We start from the raw sequence: 26,007 nt of genomic DNA, 5'->3' as shown, positions 1-26,007 counted from the left end.
AAGCTGAGAAAACTGGTTTGAAAAATAATGCTATGTTGGTGGTGATTCAAGCACACTGTTAGTAAACTTTCAAAATATAGTAAAAAAGTATTTTTGCAGAATATTTTTTTCCTTCTGAGAAATTAAACAGAAGGCATCTTCTATATTTGATTGTATATATCTGGTTTTCCTGTAGTCTAGATATTACACAGGTGGGCGTTTTGTTTTTGTTTTTTTAAAAAAAGAATACTAAGGACTCCATGTTATCGTAACCATAACCTCAAGTACTCCCATTGCGTTCAATTTACAGTTTTGCAGTGAGCCATTCTGCTATCTAAAAGAATGGCAACACATTCTAAAGAATAGGGAAGCACAGCTTAGTAAAGGTATATACTTTTCATATATGGGACCAAATAAGAATTCACGTAACTGTCCTAGGAAATACAGTTGTCTGAGATCCTTGGAAAACCAAACTCTCTGCCTTGTCCCCAGTTATCTCAATGGATCATTGAACTGGCTTAGCAAAAGGCAGTTCTTCATATCCTGTATCAGAATGCAGATAGGCACTGAATGTGGCACAACTTTGGGCTAGGCTAGAGCTTCAAGGGGGTAAGTATTGGCAAAAGAGGTTGTTTGCTGGCCCAGCTAGCAAGTCCAAAGTGTAACCAGTTAGAAATTTCAAGACCTGGTGGGAAAGAATAGTATGCTCTGGTTTCTTGGCTTTTGTTCACTCATCTCTCAAACCGAGATGAAAGAGAATTTATCTTGATTACATGTAGCAAATCATTTCTCAATGTGCAGTAGACTAACATATTAGTAACGGAGTGAATAGGCTGGTTTTTGACATTTCAGTGAAACACTTTCTTGCCCTACTACCATCTGGTACTCATTAATATATATATATTTTTTACACAGTTACAGCTTTCCATTATCAATGAGTTCTCCACATAGTTGAAGCATATGGTTTGGGAACACTTACTGCAGAGAATGTGTCCCCTGGGCAAATATTTTCCCTAGATTACCGTATTAAGAAAAGGTTTTCCTTAACCATACGTACAGCTTAACCATAAAATGGCCCCTCTGAACGCATCTAAACTGCAAAGTATCTGTACTGGGATGTGGGTGGGAAATGCGTATTAAATCAAAGCATGAAATGCAACTGCTATTTGGCAATGGTTCCTTCTACTCCTAATACCTTTAGATACAACTAATTGCTTTATTGTGCTGAGAACTGCATTCCTGGTCAAGTTGAACAAGTTTTTGTGATGTACAAAAGTAAACAGAAGGTTGGGCTGCCCAGGGGAGGAGATATATCAGTAGTGCTCTAATTGCAGGGAATGAGCATGAAAAACTTGGGATATAAATTTCCATGGCTATTCACTGCCTCGGTGTTTGGGGGGGGGGCGGTTACTGCTTATGGATGACCATGTTGCTAGGGAGTATTTTATTTTATTTTATTTTTTGCAGCAGTCCCAATTACAGAAGCCAAATATGTTTCCACCGATTTTATCTACATTCAAAGCAAGCAGTGTATGAAAAATGCTGATATCAAGATCTCCAGAGATTTTTCTTCTCTGTAGACACGTTTAGGCACCCTGCTATATTCCCAAATGCCAAGAAAACAAATGGGGGGGGTTCCCCCCTCCTCCACCCCGCTCCAATTAAAGGAATTATTATTTTCAAAGAATATAAATTTTAAAGAATTCTTTTGGAAATCCTTAAGGCAACTCCTAAGTTTTCATTATTAATGGGCACTGGTGGAACTGCACTCCCTGTCATGATAGATAAAGAATAATGCAGTGCCCATGTCAGTGCAATTCTCCAGCCTGGGGTACATTCCTATAAATTAATCATGTTAATGATTAGCTGTTGCAACTGATAGCTCCAGCCACAGTAAAACACTGTGAATCTGACCTGCTTTCCTGCAAACTAGTTACAAGTACGAGAGCATAATATATAAGGGGTGGCATGAGTTCCTAAGCCACCTTGCAGTCTTCATGTGGCTGAGAAGAACAACTCCCGCCTCTCTCATTCTGCCGCATTGAGTAGTCCTACTCAAGGCAAACGCATCCTCCAAGTCCCCTCCTTCCCCCGCTGACTCTCCCTGCTCCTTGTCTTCTCCCCACACAGTATATAGCCTTCCCCACCAGATTTTTTGAGCCCGTGGTGCTCCTGGCTATGCTACCACTTCCTGATCATCCCTTAGCATAGGTGTGAGGAACTGGATCTGGTCAGTGGGCTTGATCCTTATACACACACACACACCTGTGGACCAAGTTTGCATGTCAACAGCAATGATGAACGTGGCTTGGCTGAAACAGCCTCACAGGCCAAAAACTCCCCATGGGCTGGAAATTCCCTTTGCCTGCCTCAGAGGCAGGTTCTGTTGGCCCAAGTGACTTGTGGATGGGAATTCTGCCTGTCCTGTACAAAGGCTTATGATCCCCAAACAAGCACTTTCTCGCCAGGTTGTGGTCCAGGACCCATGTGCGCTTCTGGAATTCCATGTAGCTTTCATGGCTAGGATAATCTTTTTTTCAATTACATGACCTTTTGAGTTCCCTGTTCCAGCCTCCTGGAAAATTAGGAACCTGCTCTTTTGTAAATGCCAGTGTAAGGTCTCAGATTGGCTGCTGCCGTGTACTCTAATTGGAAAGCCTGCAGGAAGATTTAATGGGTACAAATGCATCTGTTTACTTTCTAGTATGAGTGGCCAAGAGAGGAGACTTAATCCCAAAATTCCAGAAGGAGTATTATCTAGTTATTGCTTGGTTACAACCAGGCCCATAGCAAATCACCGGAATCTCCTATATCCCATCAGAGATTTTCCGAGATCTTTTGCAGCAATCTTCCTCCACATTTCATTCGTTTTTGAAGTGAGACTGTTTGGCAACAGAGAGCACAAAAAATACCTCCCAGTCTCTTTCTGAGTCCTTGGAGAGCAGCTGTTAGAGTGAAGCACACTGGGCTAAGGGAGCAAAATACTATGGCCTGATATAAGGAAACTTCCTTTGCAACACTAGAATTCATATCCTAGAACGGCTTATGACAACACTTCATTTTTGCTTTTAATAAGAGACTGGTAAAATCATTTTATTTATGGTTTTTGTTGCTGAATGGGTTATCTCTGCCCAAATCAGTGGAGGAAAATGTCTTCATCTTCTTCTGCTTTTGCATTTGATTCTTTTTCTCATCTCTCTCTCTTTTTTCATATTATCCAACCACCATGGCTGGTGTTTTCCTTTTCATAAATAAAGTTGCATCATGGAAACATGCAGGAGACACAAATCACAGAGATCTCTTAACCTTGGCAGCAAATTTCAGCTAGTCCTCCTTGCTCAATGATTACTTTTGCCATCCTGGTGCCCTCCACATATTTTGGACTACGTTTCCCATCAGCACCAGCTGGAGGAAACCAGGTTGGCAAAGGCTGCTGTAGATCATCCTGTCACTCTTCTCAGGTGTTGGATCACACCTTGCTGAAAATACATGTGCAACTCTTTTACTTTTAATCGTGTATGTCAGTGGTTTTCAACCAGTGTGCCGGGGCACCTTGGGGTGCCTTGAATGATGGTCAGGGGTGCTGCAGGCAACACTGGCCTCTGTCCCTCTTTCCTTCCCTCCCTCATCTGATGCCCTCTCGCGTCTCTGCGTCCCAAAGGCTTGCACAGCTGTTTGTTGCAGCAGCCCTGGCTACAAACTCTCCAGGCAAATGGTGCCTCTGGGGCTGGCCTAGGGGTGCTGGTTGCCAGGAGCTGAGGTGACTCAGAGACCAGGGGTTGCTGCGGCAGCTGTCCAGAGGAGGAGGGGAGAGGAGAGGCGGCTGAGGGAACACTTTACAAGGGAGGGTGTTTGAAAAAGGGTGAGAGGCTGCCAGTTCTGCAGGAAAGGAGTGACATAACTGGGCTCCTGAGCCCCACAGGGGTGCCGCAAAAAGAATGTAGTTGGTTAAGGGATCTGTGGACTCAGAAAGGTGTATGTTCTTTCATTGACCCTGAAGGTTCAAATAATGGACATCCTTCAAGGAAACCTAAACATTAGGAAGAACTTCCTGACAATAAGAGCTGTTCGACAGTGGAATTTGCTGCCAAGGAGTGTGGTGGAGTGTGGTGGAGTCTCCTTCTTTGGAGGTCTTTAAGCAGAGGCTTGACAACCATATGTCAGGAGTGCTCTGATGGTGTTTCTTGCTTGGCAGGGGGTTGGACTTGATGGCCCTTGTGGTCTCTTCCAACTCTATGATTCTATGATTCTATGATTCTATGCCTTTGGAAATGTTGCTTGATGTCAGGCTTCTTCTTCTCCCTTTCCCTAACTATATTTATGATGCAAACAGGACACTCCAGTTCCCTTGTTCCCAGCACTACCACTTCAGACTCTCCAGCCCAACAGGGCTATGATGCTAGGGGCCGCATGCTCGATTGGAAGGATCCGGTTGGCTCGTCTGAAAACACAAACCCCTATGTGGCCGTCTCATCCCATAATCACCAGGACAAGAAGGGTAAGGCCTTGGAAATCATTCTTCCTGTGGTGGCGAGGGAGGGGAGCGGCTGCAGTGTAACTGCTTCCAGCTGGAGCGCAGCAACTTGCAATAAAAACTCTGGCCCTATAATTAAAAGCTTATCACACACACAGGCAGAAAGCAAAATAACAAAATTTTAAAATTGGGTTTCGGCTGCCCAGTGACTCAAGAAAACCATACAGAACAAATGTGAGCGTATAAACTTTGGGTGTGCTGGAGAACAAGACTGGGGAGTTTTAAGCTAGATGAGATGATGGTGATAGGAGATGACCTATGTGCTTTACATTATTCACCAAACCGCACTTCCAACAGAGTGTATGGAAGTACTTTTGATGTTTAATTCATTTAAGCTGCATGTTCAAGCCACTTAGTAGTGTTACGGAAAATCCCTTGAAATAAAGGACACATTCCACCTGGAAGTTCCCCTGTACAAGCCCAGTTGACATTAATAACAGCCTGCAGTGCTCCCATTCATGTTGATAAAGTTTCCTGGTGGATTGTGCTTGAAGAAACAGGGCATATTGAGCCACAAATAGCTGTGGCAGGAACGGTTGATGCCATTGTAATTGTCCTTTCTTTTCTCTTATCATTAAAAAGGTACCCATATTGTCAACATTTTGCTGTTTGGTAGCTCAAATATTAGTTGTTGTTTTTTTAAGTGCAACTTTACAGCGGGACAAGTGCCAGGTTTCTAAGTTCTTCACTAGAAGTCCCACCCGCCATTGTGCACTCTCTCAGGCAGCTAATCATAAGGCTGCAGTCTTTATTCCATTTTCTAATTAAACATTAGAGTGAGGGCGTGTGTCCACAATTCCAATTTATAGCCCCCCATAATTGAAACGGCACATCTTTGAAGCAGGGGCGATTAGGCACTTCCTATGATATCCATCTTTTGCCAGTTGCTGCAACCTTGGATTGGCTATTTTCGCATGCAGTGTGATCGCAATCACAGATGCTCAAATCTTGAAAGTCGTCTGGTCCAGCTTTTCTAATGCTTCTCAACAGGGAGCTTCAGCTTCATCTGTTCTGTCTGTACTTTTGTTACACTCAGTACCTTTCATTTCAGTGAGAGTTCCCTACACTACTCTGGTTGAAGTGGCTTGAGCTCCCAGCTTAAATGAATTAAGCAACTAGGTTCTTTAATCTTCTCAGCTGGGGGGAAATGCTTTCTTTAAGGTAGACTTTAGGACAGAATCCACTACAACGCTGATGTCATGCAGCTTCCCTTAATTTCAGTAGGAATCCCACGGGCAAAGAATAGGGTTGCACAGCTGTAGTGCTCAGATGACAGCTTTTCGGCGAGGAAAGAGCACTTTGGGTCAAATTTTTCTCTAGTATAAATTAAGGCAATAAGTTTTTCTGCAATTTGGGGTGCAGTTCTGTCCCACTTACCTGGAAGCCTAAGTTCCATTGCCCTAAATGAGGCTTGCTTCTGAGTAGACACGTCTGGTAGCAGGCATTGACATCTGTGTAGACATTGCATGGTACGTCCATTGATTATCAAAATGAACAGTGATGTCTACTCAGACATAAGCACCATGGAGATCAATGGGGCTTACTCCTAGGTAAGTGTGTAAGGTTGTTGCTAATTTTAAGCACAGAGGAAAAAGTTAATTGGTTAATGAAAGGCTCCATTGTTCATTCTTGAAGCCCTTTTAGTTAAGGTCAGTTACTCTAATGGGCACTTTGGTTTATCCAAGTGTAAGTTGTTAGGTAGGGATGCAGGTGGCGCTGTGGGTTAAACCACAGAGCCTAGGACTTGCCGACCAGAAGGTCGGCAGTTCGAATCCCCGTGACGGGGTGAGGTCCCATTGCTCGGTCCCTGCTCCTGCCAACCTAGCAGTTTGAAAGCATGTCAGAGTGCAAGTAGATAAATAGGTATGTCAAAGTGTAAGTAGATAAATAGGTAAACGGCGTTTCCGTGTGTTGCTCTGGTTCGCCAGAAGCGGCTTAGTCATGCTGGCCACATGACCCGGAAGCTGTACACCGGCTCCTTTGACCAATAAAGCGAGATGAGCGCCGCAACCCCAGAGTTGGCCACGACTGAACCTAATGGTCAGGGGTCACTTTACCTTTTACCTAAGTTGTTAAGTAGTTCCTTCAGTATTTCAAGAACAGCATATAAATGTTGTATTTATTTGTTTGAAAGAGGTATACACCACTCTTCAGCAAATCTTCCAGGGAGGCATACAAAACAGAATTTAAAAAAACACACAGTAAAAGGACTAAAATAATAAAATTGTCTTTGCCTGGTGCTGAATGTTAATGTCAGGCAAGCTTCCCTGAGGTCCCACTATGGAATGGGATATCACCAGGCACATTATCTCAAAGGTTGGAAGCACCTGAAAGGAATGTCTTTGAAGATTACCTCAATACACAGGCATGTTTGTAATGAAAGAGATGTTCCTCTGTTCCCAAGCTATATGGAGTTTTATACAAGCACTTTGAATTGTGCTCATAAATAGACTAGAAGCAAGTGAAATGCTTATCAGAACTGGTGAGGTATGTTCCACCAACTACTCTCCGTCAAGCGCCTTTTTTTGGAACTTCAGTTTCTGAAAGTATTCAAAGACAGCCCTACATACAACACATTAGTCAATCCTAGTTGTTCCTAGAGAATTGAAAACATGAGTGGAGCACATTTCAGTCGTATGGATATTTATTTATTTATGGGCATTCGGTTAAAAGGTGGGATGATGATAATAATATACATATTTTTCAAGCAGCTGATAAATCTCTAGTTTAAAAAAAGATCTTTCAGAGTTGGTAGAGTGCACTTGTTCTTTGTGGTTTTTGAGACTGCACAACAGTTGACTGAATGGGCAAGCAGACCTACTTAAGTCATATTGCAATCTCCTTCCAAATTTCAAGGCAGCCCGCAGCGTAAAGCTGACGGGCTATGATTGTTTTCACTTGAATTCTCCTAATGATGAGGTTACCAGAGAGACTTTATTAGCACTTGAACGTGCGTATTTAAATATGGATTCTTAGGGGCCTAATTAGGAATATGATCAAAGCTGGAAGCAGTCTATACACGTTAAAGAGGGTGAAAAAACAATGGTGGCAGAGGTGACTGCATGGTTGTTTACCATTATCACATATCTGTGTGCTGTCTCTCCTTCCCTTGCCCCCTTCAAGCCAAGCTGGCACATAAAAAAAAAAACTACTGATATTCCAATTATTATTATATGAGGGCAAAGGAAAGAGTTGTTATGCAATTTTTTTTTGAAAGAGAGCATTATGCTTAATCTTTCCTATGTTCACTTTGGTTGTGGATTTATTTTCCTTCACAAAAGTTTTCTTCCTGCCTTATATTTTTATTTTACAACATGCTTTCTCGGTTTGTTTGGGGGTGTTTTTTTTGGTGGTTCTGTTGTACCTGTGGAAGGTGCTTTTGCGCTCTCTCTCTTTCCCTCCTACCCAAAAACCGGACTTGCCTTTTTAATTGTACTAATTCTTAAGCCACTTGTTGCTTTGTTTTCAATGCCACTGACGCCTCGATGATGTCACATCCATATGTTCCGCTTTTAATTCAGCGCAAACATCTTGAGGGAATCATCTTGAGAAGAGATGCAAGAAATGGGGGAGGGGGGGATAATTAAATGGGTTGACTCATGGGAATGTGACATTTGTGTGCACCGCGGCTTTGGTAGCTAAATATACTCCGGAACTGCTGTTTGGAGAAACCTCACAATTCCTGCCAAGATCAAAATGTGGATTGCAGTGCCTAGCAAAGAGGCTGTGTGCATTGCCTGCCTTCTGGCCTTATGCATTTTGGCCATTGAAAAATATATTCCATTTGGGATGAGGGAAGGGAATTCGATAACAACCAACAGTTCTTCTCCACCTTTGCTTGGCAAAATTTTGCAGCCTTTTCTTTTTGCTCCCTCTTTTTTGCATCCCTGCACAAATACCTTTCCGGAGTATGTTTCTGTTTTCTTTCCTTTCTTGCTGTGTTTGCAGTGTTAATTTAATTCTGTGTGTTTCTCACCTTTTTACAAAAACCAGTATTTCTCACATTGCAATCTAACCTTCCCTTCTGCTGCCATTGTACATAGTCTCTCCCCTGCCCTCTCCCATGGTAGAAAATCCTTTCTGTGGAATGTTCCAAGGCTGTACCCTCTTTACTATAAAGTAGTATTACAGTGCTGTGTTTAGAGATCTCCTACTAACCAAAAGAATATAAATAAAGAAAGTAGAGTAATTTTCTCTAGCAATAACAGGGCCTTGCCCCCCCCCTTCTTTTCTGCCTCTTTTCTTCTTTAGAAATTCCCAATAAATTTCAAGTCTCAGATTCATTTTGTCAAAACAACTGTTCTGTTTTAACTCTGTCATTAGCTGTCTAGAACCTCTCAAGCTATCCCTTTTTAAGTTAAAGTGTTGAAAACTAAACACAGATGTGGCTTTCACTTCATTGTTTTTGCTAAAGTTGTTGCATTGTTCATGTCATTCAAAAGTGGGGGCAGAATGGTTTGTTCCATTTAACTCGTGAGTTGCTTTTTTTTTAGCGGTATGTGCGTCACTTTTCTTTGCTCACAGTAATCAGTTAAGGAAAACCTCTCTCTGGTAAAGTGATCCTGAGCAGCCTTGTTTCTCTTGAAAACGCAGCGTTAATCAGTCCTCAACTTACAATTCCTTAGAAAACGAGAGAATAACAGTGCTTCAGAATAAATGATGCACTCCGAGTCTGTTCCCACGTTCAGCTCTGCCAACTCATTTCCACAAACTGCTATTTATGCGAGTTGTTTACCCTCTTGAGCAGTATGATGTTGGAGTCCCAGACTCACGCGATCCCATGATTCCAACTCCCATCAAGCGAAAAATGTTCACAGGAGTAAGTTCACGGCTGAGCAGTGATTTGTGAAAAGGAGCACGCGGCCAAATGGGGGAGATGGTTCTCTGTTTATGGCCACAATTACACTCTGAGCTGCCTTGAGGGCCCCAGAGAGCTGAGAAGTCAGTTATAAATATACAAACAACCAAAAATATTACAGAGCCTGCATCAAATTTAGAAAGCTACTGATTGAAAAAGATTAGTCAGAGACGTACAGTTTGTTTTAATAATATTAACAAAGCTAACATCAAAGGCAACTAGAAACCACATTTATTTCAGCATGCACTGCTCATTACAAAAACCTGACTTATTTGCATCTCAAAAAATAGAGGGGGTGTTGCAACTCACCATCTAACTGGGTTTCAGTGAAGCTATATTGCTGGAAAATAAAGTAAAAAATCTGCAGTGAGTGGTTAATTCAGATGTTATATTCCTCACACAGAGGCCTTAAAAGTGCTCCTGTGTAGTAGCACACCAAATAGGAGGCCAAATCTTTGTGATCAATCTGTTAAGCAGATTGCCCTGAGCATGTGGACCTTTCCCCTGCTGCCCATCAGTAGTGTAGGACACTGTGGTAGAATCCCCCACACACCAGCATTTTCTGTGACTTCTACCCTGCGTTAGTGTAGTGTCAAATCAGCCCTAAGTTCCATGGTGCCATCAGTACTGTATTTTTTCCGCTCTATAAGACGCACCAGACCATAAGACACACCTAGTTTTTGGAGGAGGAAAACAAGAAAAAAAAATTCTGAATCTCAGAAGCCAGAACAACAAGAGGGATCGCTGCGCAGCGAAACCAGCGATCCCTCTTGCTGTTCTGGCTTCTGGGATAGCTGCGCAGCCTGCATTTGCTCCATAAGATGCACACACATTTCCCCTTACTTTTTAGGAGGGAAAAAGTGAGTCTTATAGAGCAAAAAATACGGTAAGTAAACGTAAAGGAAATAGGCAGTATCACTTACTGTGTTTCTACTGTTCAAACCACAATTTAATCTGTGTTGATGGGCTGCTAGATAGCACTCAGAAGACACCCAAAAAGCCCAGTTATTTAGTATTACTAAATAGATTCAAGGACATTGAAAGAAAAGGCTGTATATTACCTGTCATTGCTGTTGTATTCTTCTGCTGGCAAAGAATCCTTCACTAGGTTTCCATCAAAATGGACTTGGAAATGTCCTCCTCAGCTGAATACCCTACGGCCCAATGAGGCTCTGGGTGTAAATGATGAATGGGCAAATGATGTTGAAAAGCTGTGTCAGTTCAAGTAGCAGCTGCATAATCAGTTCCATCTTTTGGGGCCAGGAAGGAGCTCTGTGCCTAAGACACATATGGCTAGAGCCACTCTCATTTTAGTAAACCATTCTGACAACCGACATCAAAAGCAAACCCTTGAAAACGCGACATTAAAGAAAAAGGCAGATTCTCTCCTTTGTTGAGCTGGTTTTACGGCAGTGTATTTCTCACGCTTGGGGTGATGGAGTTTCCAAACAGCACAACATGGCAGAATTAGCCCTGTCTGTCTCCATTTCCGCTGTTTTCCTCACATCTGGCAGAGGCCTGCGACAAAAAGTAAGAAATTTCGTAATTGTAATCCGAGTAGTATTTCATACATGCAAGAATTTTATTTATTTTTTTGCTTTCCGTGAGGAACCTCATTTTTTAATACATTACAAAAGTTCTGTATCCTCATTTAGATCCCAATAAAAATACTTCCCACATCTGAAGTCTGACCTGTATAAAGCCCTATAGATTATGCCCCCTTAAGATACTCTTTGATGAATAACAATCAAATTATTGAAAACATCCTTGTTTATAAAATACATATTATTCATGCGTGTCATAAAAGGAATTTTTCAAAATTGCACTGGAGATTTAAAGATAGTTTTAAAATGAAAAGGTTCTATGAGTTGATAGGAAAGGGATTAAAGTGAAATAATGAGAAACTGATGAAAAATGAGATGGAATCAGTGTCCTTCCAGAGTGTGCATAGAATAGCTGCATGAGAAGTTTTGTTAAGAGATAAAGAGGAACAGCACTAAGTTTCAGAGCAAACTGAAGAGTGACAGTTATCAAAAGCTAAAAAGGACTATCGCGTTGCCACACTATGAGTCAAAGCTCATTCCTTCATAGGAACTGATCCAGATTCAAAGTGTGCAAAGCAGTAAACACGGCTCATAATGTTGAGTGTGTGTATGGTAGCAGAACATAAAATGTTGTTTTAGCAGTTTTAACCACCACCGAATCACCATCTTGCCCCATGGTTAGTAGATTTTTCACAACACAAAACTGATTCGTAGAAACAGATTTATTCCATTAATCCAGGGCTGGCTTCATGATATGTAAATGCATGCAAAGACAGGGCTGTAACTTTTTCTATATATAAAACAAAGAAATATGCCTTTGTGATCTATCAAAGCAATATCCGCACCTAGGTGCACAGATTCATCTAGCTAAACCAGGCATGAATCTCAAATTTGCAGGTCAGTTTCGTGTATCTTTTTTTCCTTTTTCACTCTGGCAATTTGTCAAAGGCGACCACAGAGCATCTAGAAAACAGCTCAAATACTTGCCTCAGTGACTGACACTTCAGGTGTTTGATTCAAGTCCCAGCAGCGGGGCAGTGTTTTCATAAAAAATGAACCTGCTTAATGCCCTTTGAGCTTTGAGCAAAATGGCAAGGAAATATGAGGCAGGCAAACGAGCACTGGAGCGATTGAGCCGTCTTTGGTGACTGAGCAAGGTTGTCTGCTGTTTGAAATAAAAGGAGCAGGGCCTTTACTAAGCAGCCATTTATCCTCTTCCTCCAGCCAGTCTCTCCCAAATTACTCTGGAGAGAGGCTAAACTTGAAGGTATTCTGAAGTGTGTGCTTTGCCTTTAAATGTGCTTGCTTCCCATATGAGGTCCCCACCCCCAAAAAATTATTATCAGCTTGTACCTGCTTATTTATTTTTATTAATATACCATCTTTTTTGTTCTATAAGATGCACCAGACAACCAGACGCACCTAATTTTTGGAGGAGGAAAACAAGAAAAAAAATATGCTGAATCTCAGAAGCCAGAACAGCAAGAGGGATCGCTGTGCAGTGAAAGCAGCAATCCCTCTTGCTGTTCTGGCTTCTGGGATAGCTGCGCAGCCTGCATTCGCTCCATAAGACGCACACACATTTCCCCTTACTTTTTAGGAGGGAAAAAGTGAGTCTTATAGAGCAAAAAGTACGGTATTTCTGTTCCACGCTTTACTAAAATGGTCAGAGGCTGGTCTACAAAAAAAGAAGGTACTATAAAACAAAACACATTGTAAGCAAAAACATTTTTTTTAAAAAAACACCCACATAAATTACATCATAATATACTTTGCAGCATCATAAAATGACTTAACCCATTAGCATCTAAAAGCCTATCCAAAAAGGTGAGACTTAGGGTCAGACCAGCTGCTTTATAGATTGGGTTCTACGAGATGTGGTTAACCCTTTCCTTCCCAAAGCTGCCATCTGGTCTCTCCCAACCAACTATCCATTGAAGTATTAGCATATTCAGACGGGCAATTTACATTTAGGAAAGGACATTGGAGGAAGCAGTTAGAGTCTTTCTCCCCAAGCAACATGTCCTCTGTAAGTCGTAAAAGCATCTTATGTGGCTTCTGACAGGCAAAACAAATCGTTGATGTCATGTACCAAGTCTAGTTTGACTCTTAGTCAGTGTGGCACCAAATGTGAACCATGACATTCAGTGATTCGGTTCCATGTGTTTAAATTCCATTTATTTCAACGACAGAAAGTTCCATAAGCACTTAATTCAAAGAGAGCTTCACCTTGAGTGACTTGTATCCATACTGAATTAATATTCATCCCATGGAGCTCAGCAACAAATAATTGTTTAGCCATCTCACTTATGCTACTGGCAACACCATGGCACATGTACAAATCTGGGGAGAGGAAATAATTTGCTGGTTCATATTTAAAACCCTTTAAAGACTGTAACAACATGAAAAGAATCACTGAGCATATTTATGCTGTTAAATTACTGCTGGTTTACACTTAAATGGAAATATTCTTATGGATATTTGAATAATTCATCTTTCTTATTAGCTTTTTATGGAACGTGTTTAGCCTCAATGATTGCATTACTTAATCAGGGCTTGTAATAATTTTATGACAACCTAAATTCTGGTGGCCCCCTAATTAAGACCCATCATTTTCTGTAAATTCTAAGCACAGTGTCAGAATTTAGCATTGTTGTAGGACACCTGAAGTCTCAAGACATCACCTGATTAAGGTTCTCTAAAGGGCAAAATTGGATTTCTTCACCAGTTCTTAGATCCTTCCATACAGCCAAAATAAGCCAGTGAAATCTGTTTGCAAGTTATCAGTTTTTATTCTGTGTTTTTAGCAATGATGGGCAAGCGTGGAATTGCTTAACTGAGCAGGCAATTGCTTTGGAAATAAGAGTAACAGGCTCCACCCCATCTTGCCCTGTATGCTTTATCCTGTGTCGTTTCTCACAAAATTAAAACGGGGATGGCACGTTTGCCCACTTGAGGACTATACTAGAATATATTTACAGCCTGATCCTAGCAAACAAACATTAAGACTGCAACTGCACTGTATCACATTATTAACCAGTTAATATGAGTGAATACAGACAACTGTGCAAGTAACCACTTAGTAAGCTGGGCACCTGCATCGCCCTGCCTAGTGGTAAGGAGAATGTTATCATAGATTTCTGATTCAGGTGCAGAAATAAAAGGTTTTCCTCACCCCTTAGCATGAAACAAGCACCAGCAAGATAAAGCAGGGGACCAGTTTACCAAATGGCCATTTGCATGTTGTGGTAAGTCATCACTTGCCAAATAGCTGTGTAGTCACTTGGTGCCTGTGATTCATGCTAAAGGTTTTCCTACCATCGTGGAGCAATGACATCGTAATGATATTGCACTGGCATCATTCCCGTTAGATTTAGGATTAGGAAAGAGACTCAGAAAACACCAATAGGACCCCATCATCTTGCAAAATGTAAGCCCATTTTTCATTCCAAAATGCATAGCAAGTTATTAAAGAATGGGGAGATTATTATGTTTTTATCCTCCCTACGTCATGGCTGAGGCTGACCCCAATGCAACCAAAACGTGCTGTAGATTCTAATCCTTGTGCTCTCGTTCTTGGCATTCTCACTCATCAGGGCCAACAAACATTGTGTTGCGGACAGGTTATGCCCCTTCCCCCAAGGGGCAGGATCTTGTCCCCTGACCTAATATTGCAACTTTGAAACACAGGATGTGGTCAGGGACAAACAGGTGCCTCTGCTCCTTACCTCCAACTTGGACCTGGTGTAGCTGGAAGCATACAGACTGTCTTTACCTCTTCATCTGTGAGCGCCAAATACTCCACAGGGAAGTGCCCCTCAATGCCTGCCACCCTTCTGCAGATTGGTGCCAAATCGGAACAGTGGAGATGCACCAATTTAATCTTCCTCTGGCAGGCATTTTGCAGCTCCCAGCTTCCTGACAGGTACAAAAACAAGGTGGATTTGTAGCTGGTTGACTGACCAAACCCAAAGAGTGCTCACTAATAGTCCCTCGCCATCCTGGAAAAAAGTGACAAGCGGTGTGCCACAGGCCCTGTTGTTGTTCAAAGTCTTTATAAGCAACTTGGATGAAGAAACTGGGGGGATGCTCATCAAATTTGTAGATGACACCAAACTAGGAGGAGTAGCTAATGCTGTAGAAGATAGAACCTGGATTCAAGATGACCAAAACATATTGGAGACTGGGCCAAAACTAACAAAATGAATTTCAGTAGGGACAAGTGTAAGGTTCTGTACTGAGGCAGGAATAACCAGCAGGATAAATATAAGGTGAGGACACCTGGCTTGACAATAGTACATGTGAAAACAATCAAAGGGTCTTAGTAGACCACAAGCTTAACATGAGTCAACAGTGCAATGCAGCAGTGAAACAAGATAATGCTATTATGGGCTGCATTAACAGAAGTAGAGTGTCCCAATCAAGGAAAGTTAGTGTACCATTCTACTTTGCCTTGGTCAGACCACATGTGGAGTACTGTGTCCAGTTCTGGGTGCCGCATTCACAAGCTGCAAAGTGTGCAGAGGAGGACAACTAAGATGCTGGTCTGGAAACCAAGCCTTATGAGGAATGATTGAGGGAATTGGATATGTTTAGCCTGGTAAAGAGGAGACTGAGAGAAGATATGGGTAGCCAACTTCAAATATCTAAAGGGCTTGCAGATGGAGGAAGTTTGTTTTCTCCTGCTCCGGAGGCTAGGAGAAAGGCAATTCCAACTAACATCAGGAAATGCTTTCTGACAGTTCAGAGTTGTTCAACAGTGGAACAGACTCCCATGAGAGGTGGTGGCCTCTCCTTCCTTGGAGGTTTTTAAGCAGAGGTTGGATGGCCATCTGTAATGTCTGATCTATTTGAGATTCCTGCATCACAGGGTCTTGGACTAGATAACCCTCAGGGTCCCTTCCAACTCTACATCAAGGATGAGAAACGTGTGGCTTTCCAAATGCTGTTGAGCTACAGCTCCCATAATCCCTGACCTCTGGCCATGCTGAATAGAGCAGAAGGCAGTTGGAGTCCAACGAGTAGCACAGGTTCTCCATTCCTCTATAGCTTGAAGCCAAATATATTCGTTTGGCACTCAGCAAGTGTAGAACTAAAGCAGATTATAGGCTTGCATCCATGTTTGGGCTGGGGAGGCAGTGGGGATCATCCTTTCCCCCCTGTAGCTGCAGTGTTGAGAGGAAGCCTTGGCTCATCTCACTCACCAGAGCATGGCTGACCATGGCAAGGGAGCTGAGCAAGACTGCTAAACCCTGCCACTCTTTAAACATAATGTTTCAGCCTCTGACAATATATATATTTAAGTCCTGCAAACAGCACTCTTCTCATGGTGAATGCACATAGGGGGAAAGCAGGATTGTGGCAGTAGGCCTCAGCAACAACCTAGATACCTTCATACAGCATTTTGTATGCTCCCTAGGATCATACAAGCTGTATGTAGATAGGGACCTTTAAAGATGGCAAAAGGGTCAGAGGGTCAACAGAGCATAGGCTCTGCTTCCAGCCTATACATATTCATTTCAACATATTAAAACAAACATGCTTGCACTTAGGGCAGATCCATAAAGGTAAAGGGACCTCTGACCATTAGGTCCAGTCGTGGCTGACTCTGGGGTTGTGGCGCTCATCTCGCTTTACTGGCTGAGGGAGCCAGCGTTTGTCCACAGACAGCTTCCAGGTCATGTGGCCAGCATGACTAAGCCACTTCTGGCGAACCAGAGCAGCGCATGGAAATGCCGTTTACCTTCCCGCCAGAGCGGTACCTATTTATCTAGTTGCACTTTGACGTGCTTTCAAACTGCTAGGTTGGCAGGAGCAGGGACCGAGCAACGGGAGCTCATCCCGTCGCGGGGATTCGAACTGCCGGCCTTCTGATCGGCAAGTCCTAGGCTCTGTGGTTTAACCCACAGCGCCACCCGTGTCCCATACATTAAATGCACATCTAACACACATGCATGCAACTTCCCCCAAAGAATCCTGGGACCTGCAGTTTGTTTTGGGTACTATACATTGCGTTTCTGTGAGTCGGAAACTGCAGCTTCCAGGATTTTGTGGGGTAAACTAAGGTTAAGGAGGTCAGGATCACCAACGCAATTCTTCTATGCCTGTTGATCCTGTCTCCTGTCCATAGGTTGCAGTCAAGGCTTACCACTACAGTATCACCCCCTCCTAGATGTCCAGTGTACACGCATTCATACTGTGAACAGTGTCAAATGCTACTCTTTAGCTAAAGTACTCAAAAGTCTACTACAATATTAATCTCCTACGTAGACCTCTGTAGTCCAGGATACTTTAGTGCCAGGTTATGGAATGGGCTCCCAATATTTTATTGCCCATTTTTGTTCACTTTCTCTTTGGACCCATTCGAAGAGCTTCAAATGTGTGGGGGGGGGGGAGGCGTAAGATAAAATAGCTTATACATATCCATGTCATTAGCTAATCCAGTAGCAAAATACCAACAAAAGCCTTGGCAAATTTTGTTCCTCTAGCCCCTTTCCAACTCATATATACCATCCAATCAGGCTTTGTTCCAGTGATGGCCATGGTTCAAAGTATTTGCCAAACACAAACATCTCATTAAGCAAGCCAACAGCAGTGTTATTGACGGACACTAGATGCAGGAAAGGCATTTGAGCAATCTGCTAGCAAAACGCTGGAAATTTAATTTCTGGCTTCGTCTTCTAGCTGCTACTCTATTGTTGTTCTAGGCCTATAGACTCTGTCAGCATGGCACAAAGCAATTGTATCTTTCGCCACTAACCTTTTAAAGGTCTCCCGAGATTTAAGGGATCACAACACAGATTAAACGTACACAGAACAGCACACTCCTACCAAGACAACATCCAAGGTTTTTCTCCATAAAACATTCATGCCCTTTCAGAGCCATAGTGCAAAATTTGCAGAGGCATTTCCAAGGGCGTTTTCCTGTGTTTGCTTCAATATGGGCATTGGAAGAGATGCCTTAGGCACAGTCTCAGCAAGACTCAAGATGGATTTTTCATGCTAGTAGTCCGCTTTGAGTTGTATACTCCTGGATACAGCTTTTACCCTGCTTAATAAAAAAAAAAAAACCTCCCGTGCTTTATCTTAAAACTAAATACTTTATGTGGATGCTTTGAAACAATGGCCCCACCTTTTTTCCAACTTCTCATTGCATTAGTCCACGATTAACTAGTGAAAATGACTTCATAGGATTTCCAGAATTAAAGAACCCTAGTCAACTTCCTTGCCCCAAGGCAACTTACCCTGTTGGTGGGGGTGGGGGGGTGTCAATAAGCAGGGCCCCAGGTATCCCGCCTTTCATGTCAGCACAATAGCGGTGGTTTAAGGGACTTGTTGGATCAAGACCCTAATGCGCCATATGCATAAGACAGACATTATGTAAATGCAGAGTTTGTTGCCAGTTAAGAGGGCTCAAAATATATGCTGGATGACACTGAGAGTTCATAGTTTCACAAAATGCTGTTTCTTTGTTGCTATTTAAAAACTGATTAGCCATATTCCCATTCTTAATTTTGTAGTGAATATGCGTGGGAATCAACCCACACACACAAGAGAGGTACATATGAGTCTCGTTGTATGAATCTAAGCATGCAGAAGTCCTGCTGTGTTCGCTGGGACTTACCGTTAGATTTGCATGCATCTGGTTGAAGTCCAGGGGTGTCAGCGGAAGCTTAGGGTGCATACTTCAGCAATAGTGTGAGGGCTGCACCTGTTATTGAAAATTTAAATTCCTCAGGTTAACCTTAACATAGCTAATCATATACTTCATTATTTATTATTATTACCACATTGTACTTCCAACACATATAAATTTTTAAAAAAAAAAAAAAAATAGTTATATATTTACTTAGAAGCAAGTTCCACTGAGTTCAAGAGGGGCTTACTCCCAGGTAAATGGGTTCAGGATTTGCATCCAGTTTGACAATGAACTGAAGTGAAACAGGAGCAAATTAGTTAACCCATGAGGCTCTTTGATCCCATAAATAAGTTGTATATTTACAAGGCTTATATCTCAGGATAAATGCTTAGGCCAAGAAGATGTGCAACGTAAGAGCAGGTAACGCTGCTGATTCTGTAACACACTTGCATTGTAGTTCCAAATTAAATTTTTTTGGGTTCACTGAAATTATTCAAGGTCATGGAGTTGTTTTAAGAGAAGGGAAGCATAATGCCCTTACATTCCTGCCCCATCCACTACCCTCCACCCAGCAAAATCTGTTCCCTGGATTTACTTCAGGCTTCAGATTCTATCTCAGAGATAAATTCATCCAACAAGAGAGCATGTCTTTTATTATAATATTGCCTCAGAGAAGCAAGTTAACCTCTCGGCAACCCTCTTTGCTATCTGTCTCCAAATACACAGTAAATACTCTCAGTGGCACGTTCTGCGTATTTGATTTTCCACCACTAGACTGCATCAATCTCTCATCATTAACTCCTATAAATCACACTTTTTGAAACGGAGGGGACTAATTCCAAGAGCCAAGGTCTGCCTTTCAGCGGGGTTTTTGACAGCTTATTAGCACTTTTCCAAGAATCTCAGAGGATGTTCTGCATGGGGCAAATGCCTATTAATTAGCTACCTGAGATATTTAATCCAAGGGTTGGGTAATTAGTTCCACCTGTTCGCATTTTGCTTGGCTTAGTGTGATGTAAGAGGGACAATAAATATATTTTAAAGATGTTTATTAATTGCACTCTCCCTGCCCTTACACAACCATGAGTGCCATGTGGATTCTTAGTCCTCAGTGTCATCTCATAAGCAGGGGACAGAGGTAGGCATGAACTGACACTGTCATGTTAAACCAGGGTGATTTGTATCATCCTCTGAACTTTGGTTCCCTGTTCATGACAAAATACCGGACATTTGGTTCACACCTTCCTTCCATCCAATTTCATGCTGGGGCACGCACTACGGGGAACTGTACACACTAAAAACACATCCAAAGCGTGTTCTTCTCCTTAAAGAATTCTGGGCCCTGTAGTTCACTCACCAAGTTACAATTCCCAGCTATCCTTCACAAACTACAGGGCCCAGAATTAATGTGAGGGAAAGAATGTCTTTTGAGTTTGCTTTTTAAAGGTGCAGTGTGCGTACAGCCATTTATCCGTTCACAGCAGTTCCCTATTCAATTTTTAAAAGGCTGTTGGGATTAAATAAGTGTCAAGCACTCTAAGTTAAACCAAAAGAGAGAAACAAAAATACTTGCTGCTTTCCCTTAGGGGTTGTTGGCTTGAGATGCCTCCATTGGTTTTAGAAAGCTACAGCAAAGGAGCTCTTTGCAAGTTCCTGCTCATGTGACAGTTTCCTTGTGCAGGTGGGTGACAGACAGGAGAGGAGCAAGGCAGAACTAAAAAATTTCCAGGAACCCAGAATTCACAATAGCATTCCTTACATTTGCAACAGGGCCTTGGTGGCAACATCCCATTTGTTTTGTGCCATCAGAGAAATAATGTTCCTTAAAATGGGACCCATGAAGATGAGAGATAGGCTGCAATTAGTCAGGAACCCTCCAGTAAGCTATATTCTCATAAGCATATAGAAATCTAATGTATCCCAGCTGCTTTGAGCTTTTCCCAAAGTAAACAGCTGGATGTGTTTTAGCTCATCCCAGGCGTAGCAGAAAGGTCCTAAAATGTATATAAAGATCTAAAAGAACCTACAGCATGGGATTAAGAGTCGAAAAGGCATTTGCATCTTAAGCAACAAAGCATCCTCCAGTGTAATTCTGTAAAAGAACAAGCTAGATGGTTTATGTATCCCCGAATATGTTTTGAAGCGTGCACAATTTCTTTTCACTTAAGCATTTCTTGGTTTTAACTTCCATTGCACATACCAAGACTCAAATCTGTTTTAAATTCACACATTTAGGAAGTCCCAGCCTAGCAGGGGATGGCAGGGAGACTTGGAAGTGATATTCAAGTTTCCTGACATGAAATAATCTTAGGAACACATGGTGCTGAAGGCAACACTGAACGCTACATTCACTGAGTTTCAGAAATGATATGATATCACTTAAAGCTCCACTATAGGGATGAATGGCGCCAGACAATAACATTTGGGGTGATACCCAACATTAGCCATACTCGATGAGTAGGCCTGATGGAATGAAGTCCATTGACAATCAGTGGGGCTACTCATGAGTATGACTGGATATCACCCATAATTCCAAAGGTGTTCCCCACAAAAATGGAGTAACTGCTGAAACAACAAAGCTAACAGTTTAATAATAATATTCATAATAATAATAATAATAATAATAATAATAATAATAATAATTTTATTTATAGCCTGCCCTCCCCAGCCAGAACCAGGCTCAGAGTGGCTAACATCAATATATATAATACATTAAGACATAAAATTCAGCAATCGACTGAAATACAGCTTATAATCGTATTAAAATCAAAATAAGATCAGATGGCTACCTGCAAATAAAATAAGAGAACTTAATGATGACTGTTTTATGGAAGAATGGAAGCTTTCTTTGGACTATTTAAAGAAATATAATATGATGAATTTGCAAACAGGATTTGAACTGTGAGCAACAGAAATAGAGAGTATCATATTAGGGTTATGGTATAAAATAGAGAAGATAGGGTACAGCAAATAGATAGAATGAAAAAATACCATGGAAAATGGGACGGGCAGCTCATAAAAGAAAAAAATACCGGTACGTATTGGAATTATATGTGAAATTTGTGGAAATTTAATAAAATAAATTAATATCTATCTATCTATCTATCTATCTATAAATAGGAGTAGTGGAAATTAAATGTTGCCCATGTGCAAAAGAGGCTTAAATTTTGCAAATCTGGAAACGGTGGAAGTGGATGTGGGCAACTTCCCACCCAACCACAGTGGGCACAATTTCAATATAAGAATCTCAAAATAGCCGCCACGCTTGCTGCATTTACAACTCATGGCTTGCCTCCTTACCGCAGCACATTTAGTCATTGAAACTTTATATCCCAATTAGCAGTTTCCTCTTCATCCCTTCCAATGATCACATCATATTTCATTTACCGAGCCTTGCTCCCATTTCCATCTATGCCAACATTTGTGTGTGTGTGTGTGTCCGGGGGGGAGAGAGAGACGGCGTTATTGCATTGCCATCTGGTCCACATTATATTAGAAAACAAGAAGACGATGACAGATTCCCGCTGAGGAAACCACACTGCGCTCTCGGTTTCCCATTCACTGCGGCCACTGGGTTGCTGCAGCTCTGAAGACTATTAAAAAGTTCGCTTTTTAAGTAAATGGTGTGGGTTTTTGACAACAGGCGCCTTTTGGCAAGACGTTTTGCTGGCAGGTTTTGCGCTTTGTGCTAAAGGTGATCAAAAACATCCTGCCAGGATGGAACATAGAGGAGCAACATCCAGTGGCCATTGTGGTCCTGAAATTCAAATTCAGTTGTGTCCCTAATTTCCATAGAATAGCCTTCCCCAAGGTGGTGCCCTCCAAATGTTTTGGTGCACAGTTGCTATCTGGGGGAAACCAGATTGGTGAAGCCTCCCGTGGATGAACCCTATTTTCTGCCTCTGAAGAATCACCCTTCTTGCTTTGCCATTTTTGAAGACACAGACAACCTGCAACCCAAATGCTGCCGTGTCCTCACCTAAGCAAGAGTGGGTCATTCCTGGGCAGGTCATCCCACAAATCTAAACCATTTTACAGAAAGCTATAAGTCAGGAGTGGACAGAAGGAATGGGAGAATTTTTGGTAGACCACTGGGTGATTTGCAGTAGATTGGCAACAGTTTCTAACTCCTGTTTAACAAGAGCAACAACAAAACGACCTAAGTTAGGTCACTGCTTGAAGACTTCAAAATGACCTCAATCAGGTTACTGAAGAGAAGAAAGCTTGGCGCAATCAGGAATGAACTTTGATGTTCAGTTCTTGTTCTGAAAACAGATCACTGGATTCAGGATGTGTTCACAGGTACACTGTTCTTTCAGGCTAACTGTGACTGCCTGCAATGCACGCTAAGCCAAGCCTTGGCTTATAGTAAGAGCATCCAAGCTCTCAGGCCCGTTGGTTGCTCCCTGCGTCCTTTCTGCTGTTGTACCATGCTGAGCTAAATCAAGGTTTGGATTAGCATGTCATCCAGCCTTGTTAAGCTCTTTCCTCTAACTACGAGCGGAAACAAACCTCGGTTACAGCTTTAGGTTACTGAAGAGAGAGTTTAACCATGAATCCAGTTGGGACAACACACTAAGCCAAACGTCAGCATGTCGCTGCAGCAAAAAGGACCGGGGAGGAGGTCTCAGGCTGTATTTTGCTCTGGGCTCCAGGTGGTAGATGTTAGGGTTCTATTATAAAGCAGAGGAGATTTGACAAGCCTGAAGTCTGCCCACTGTAGGCTGTAAGAAGCTCAAATAACACTTAGCATTCTGTGGCTACACAGCATGCTCAATTCTCATTGGGATGCTTTATATAGAGCTTTTAGCTCTATACATCTTGCATTCTTGTTTTTTTAAGGTATGTTGTACTTCAGCAAACCTCAAGGTTTTCCCTAGAGTGCTAAGACATACATGCACCGTTCTGTTTGCATGCTGCCTTTCCATAGTTCAAACCACGCTCAGGGCAGCTCACAACATGAAATGAATTACATAATTACAAGCATAACAAAAGTAGTCATAAGCAATAAATAAAACATCAAGAAGTACACAGCCAAATGGAACAATTTCCATACAGATCATAAGAATATCTAAAATAAAGGTGCAAAAAAATTACCGTATTTTTTGCTCTATAAGGCTCACTTTTTCCCTCCTAAAAAGTAAGAGGAAATGTGTGTGCGTCTTATGGAGCAAATGCAGGCTGCGCAGCTATCCCAGAAGCCAGAACAGCAAGAGGGATTGCTGCTTTCACTGTGCAGCAATCCCTCTTGCTGTTCTGGCTTCTGAGATTCAGAATATTTTTTTTCTTGTTACCTCCTCCAAAAACTAGGTGCGTCTTGTGGTCTGGTGCGTCTTATAGAGCAAAAAATACTATAATAGCAATAATAGGAATCACAGCCCTCTAATAAGAAACCCTAAACAACACCCCAGCTCAAGAGTTTGTTTAACAGGCTCAGCTTTTGTAGCTGGAGTCAGTCAGGGCCTTGTCAGACCTGGTGGGAAAAGGCCTGCAAGGCAGGGAGAAGGTCTTCCAGGACTCACAGCCAAGATGTTGGCCTCATTTTGGCTCCATTTCTTTCAGCACCCCTCACCTTAGTTTGCTGTTAAGAAGGAGTGGCATTGGAAATGCCTCTCCTAAACTTCTGAAAGTGAGCACACATGTGGCCCAAAGCAGTGGTGGAAGGGGAGGTGTGTCTTCATATAGAAAACATCAGTGGGTGGTTTTTGAGTTGCGGCTATCCCATTACAGGTATGGCCAGATCCACTGTGAGATTTAACAGTCCAATAAACATTCTTAACTTGTAAAAGAAGGGAAGTGTTATAATCGGTTTACAGCTGCACACACCCCCTGCTTCAATGTGCCTACATCACATAGGCTGTGGAGGAGGAAATTGATACAGCATATGGCAGGAATATGTAAAGTCTTCAGCATTATGTCATGGCCAGAAGGGGAGGCATCCCTGATGTGAGATGGTTATAAGACTACAAGAACGTCCCTATCTTCATCTGTGAAATGTTAAAGGGAGGCAGTAATGCCACAAAGACAGGCCTGTTTTGTTCTGTGCACCAACGAATGAACCGTAGCAAAGAATTTGACTTTGGGGTCCAGACTTGCTTTCCCCTTCTAACCTACTCCAGAATCTATTTTTAGAGAGCACAGACACTAAGGCTTCCTTTGGTGTTTTGCCATCGCGAGCTGTGATTACAGACAAGACAAACTCAGGCTTGTAACATGTTGAGACTATTTTGGTCTCCCAGACTGCATGTGATAAAAAAAAAAGGCGGGGGGAGGAAGACAGCCTTTTTGTAAAAAAACCACAATCATTGGAGCCTCTTTTCTACAGATGCATGCTAATGACTTCGCTGTGGGAACAGTCGCATGCTTTGCAGTGCATTTGATGGCATTTTCCGAGCAAAAATAGCCAGAGAAATTATACTAAGTTTAGCCACGGACAGAGCTGTCTAGTTGGGTGTTGTCCTTTATTGTTCGGCACCAGTTTATTCCCATGGGATTGATAACACTCACTACTTAGAACCAACCTGTGCAGGCTTTTAGGGTTGTCGATCGGCTACACATACCACAGAAATCAACTCTGGAATTGTGCACAATTTGCAACAGAGCACAGTAAGTCCATAGGCAAAGGACGTTTCATCCCCTCACTGCAGTTGAGGGGGAAGGGGGCGGATCTGGGGGGCTTTGTTGTGGGGGCAGGGGTGCCATTGAGCAGCAAAATGTCTTGGGCCAGCCCTGGCACCGGGTCGCCACTTCATAGACTGCTTCAAAGGCTCCAAACACCCAGCTTGGGAACTTCAGAAACCAACTTCAGAAAACAGCCTTTTCAGGTGTAAGTGGGGTGTGTGTATAGCTTGAACATAATGGCCTGGGGTACAAATGGGGAAGGCCAGGAGGCCAAGATCAACCTGCAAGAAGTTCTCCACCCCTGGCATATACATTAAAGAGGAGAAAGAGGAATAGAATTTTTTCTGTAACCTTTTTTACATGCAGAGAAGTTTTGACATGAAAGCCCCATGAAACTAGCTCTCCCCCAGGTCTATTATGCAGTGGGAAATGGCCGTGAGACAACTGAGGGCGTTAACATTTGCTTTCCAAGGGAGAAATTCTCCTTGCTGCTCATTCCTTATATGAAATTATTAATTGCTCGTCACAATGCAATCATTTCCATGCAAAACTAATTTCACAACTGGATTTTATAATTTCAGAAAGCATTTGAGTTCCTGCTTTGAATGCAAATATACCATAAATGCATACACACTATTATTTAAAAAAAGGACAGCAAATCTATCACAGCTGAGCAATAATTCTAGAGGGCTGCTTATCAATGCTTTCCATGAGGCTCAATTTCTGCTGCCGTATTCTTTGGAGATAGTTTGCATGCAAACGACGTTAAAATACGATTGCAATTTATTCTACAAATGATCTGTATCTTCCATAAAGCCTTGTCATGCAGTAA

The 26,007-nt window shown here is 42.2% G+C and overlaps 1 protein-coding gene and 1 long non-coding RNA gene across 8 annotated transcripts in view; both read left to right on the top strand.

Moving 5' to 3' along the window:
- The window catches only part of LOC308458451, a 262,354-nt gene that overhangs the window by 176,708 nt on the left and 59,639 nt on the right, over positions 1–26,007 (top strand). The gene's annotated exons all lie outside the window — the stretch shown is intronic.
- Positions 1–26,007, top strand: part of SEMA6A (semaphorin 6A) — a 185,397-nt gene that overhangs the window by 153,548 nt on the left and 5,842 nt on the right. For 4 of the 7 annotated variants that reach the window (XM_080972390.1, XM_080972393.1, XM_080972392.1 and 1 more), the window contains one exon: positions 4,313–4,477. The exons of the other annotated variants lie outside the window; for them this stretch is intronic. In XM_080972390.1, coding sequence (XP_080828516.1) covers positions 4,313–4,477 — 165 coding nt within the window. The remainder of the gene's footprint in view (positions 1–4,312; positions 4,478–26,007) is intronic. 7 annotated transcript variants of the gene reach the window in all.

This window comes from Podarcis pityusensis (assembly GCF_964106645.2).
Source record: "Podarcis pityusensis genome assembly, chromosome: 11".
Classification (NCBI taxonomy): domain Eukaryota; kingdom Metazoa; phylum Chordata; class Lepidosauria; order Squamata; family Lacertidae; genus Podarcis; species Podarcis pityusensis.
The sequence above is the reverse complement of the archived record's forward strand: the minus strand, read 5'-3'. Positions and strand labels throughout refer to the sequence as shown.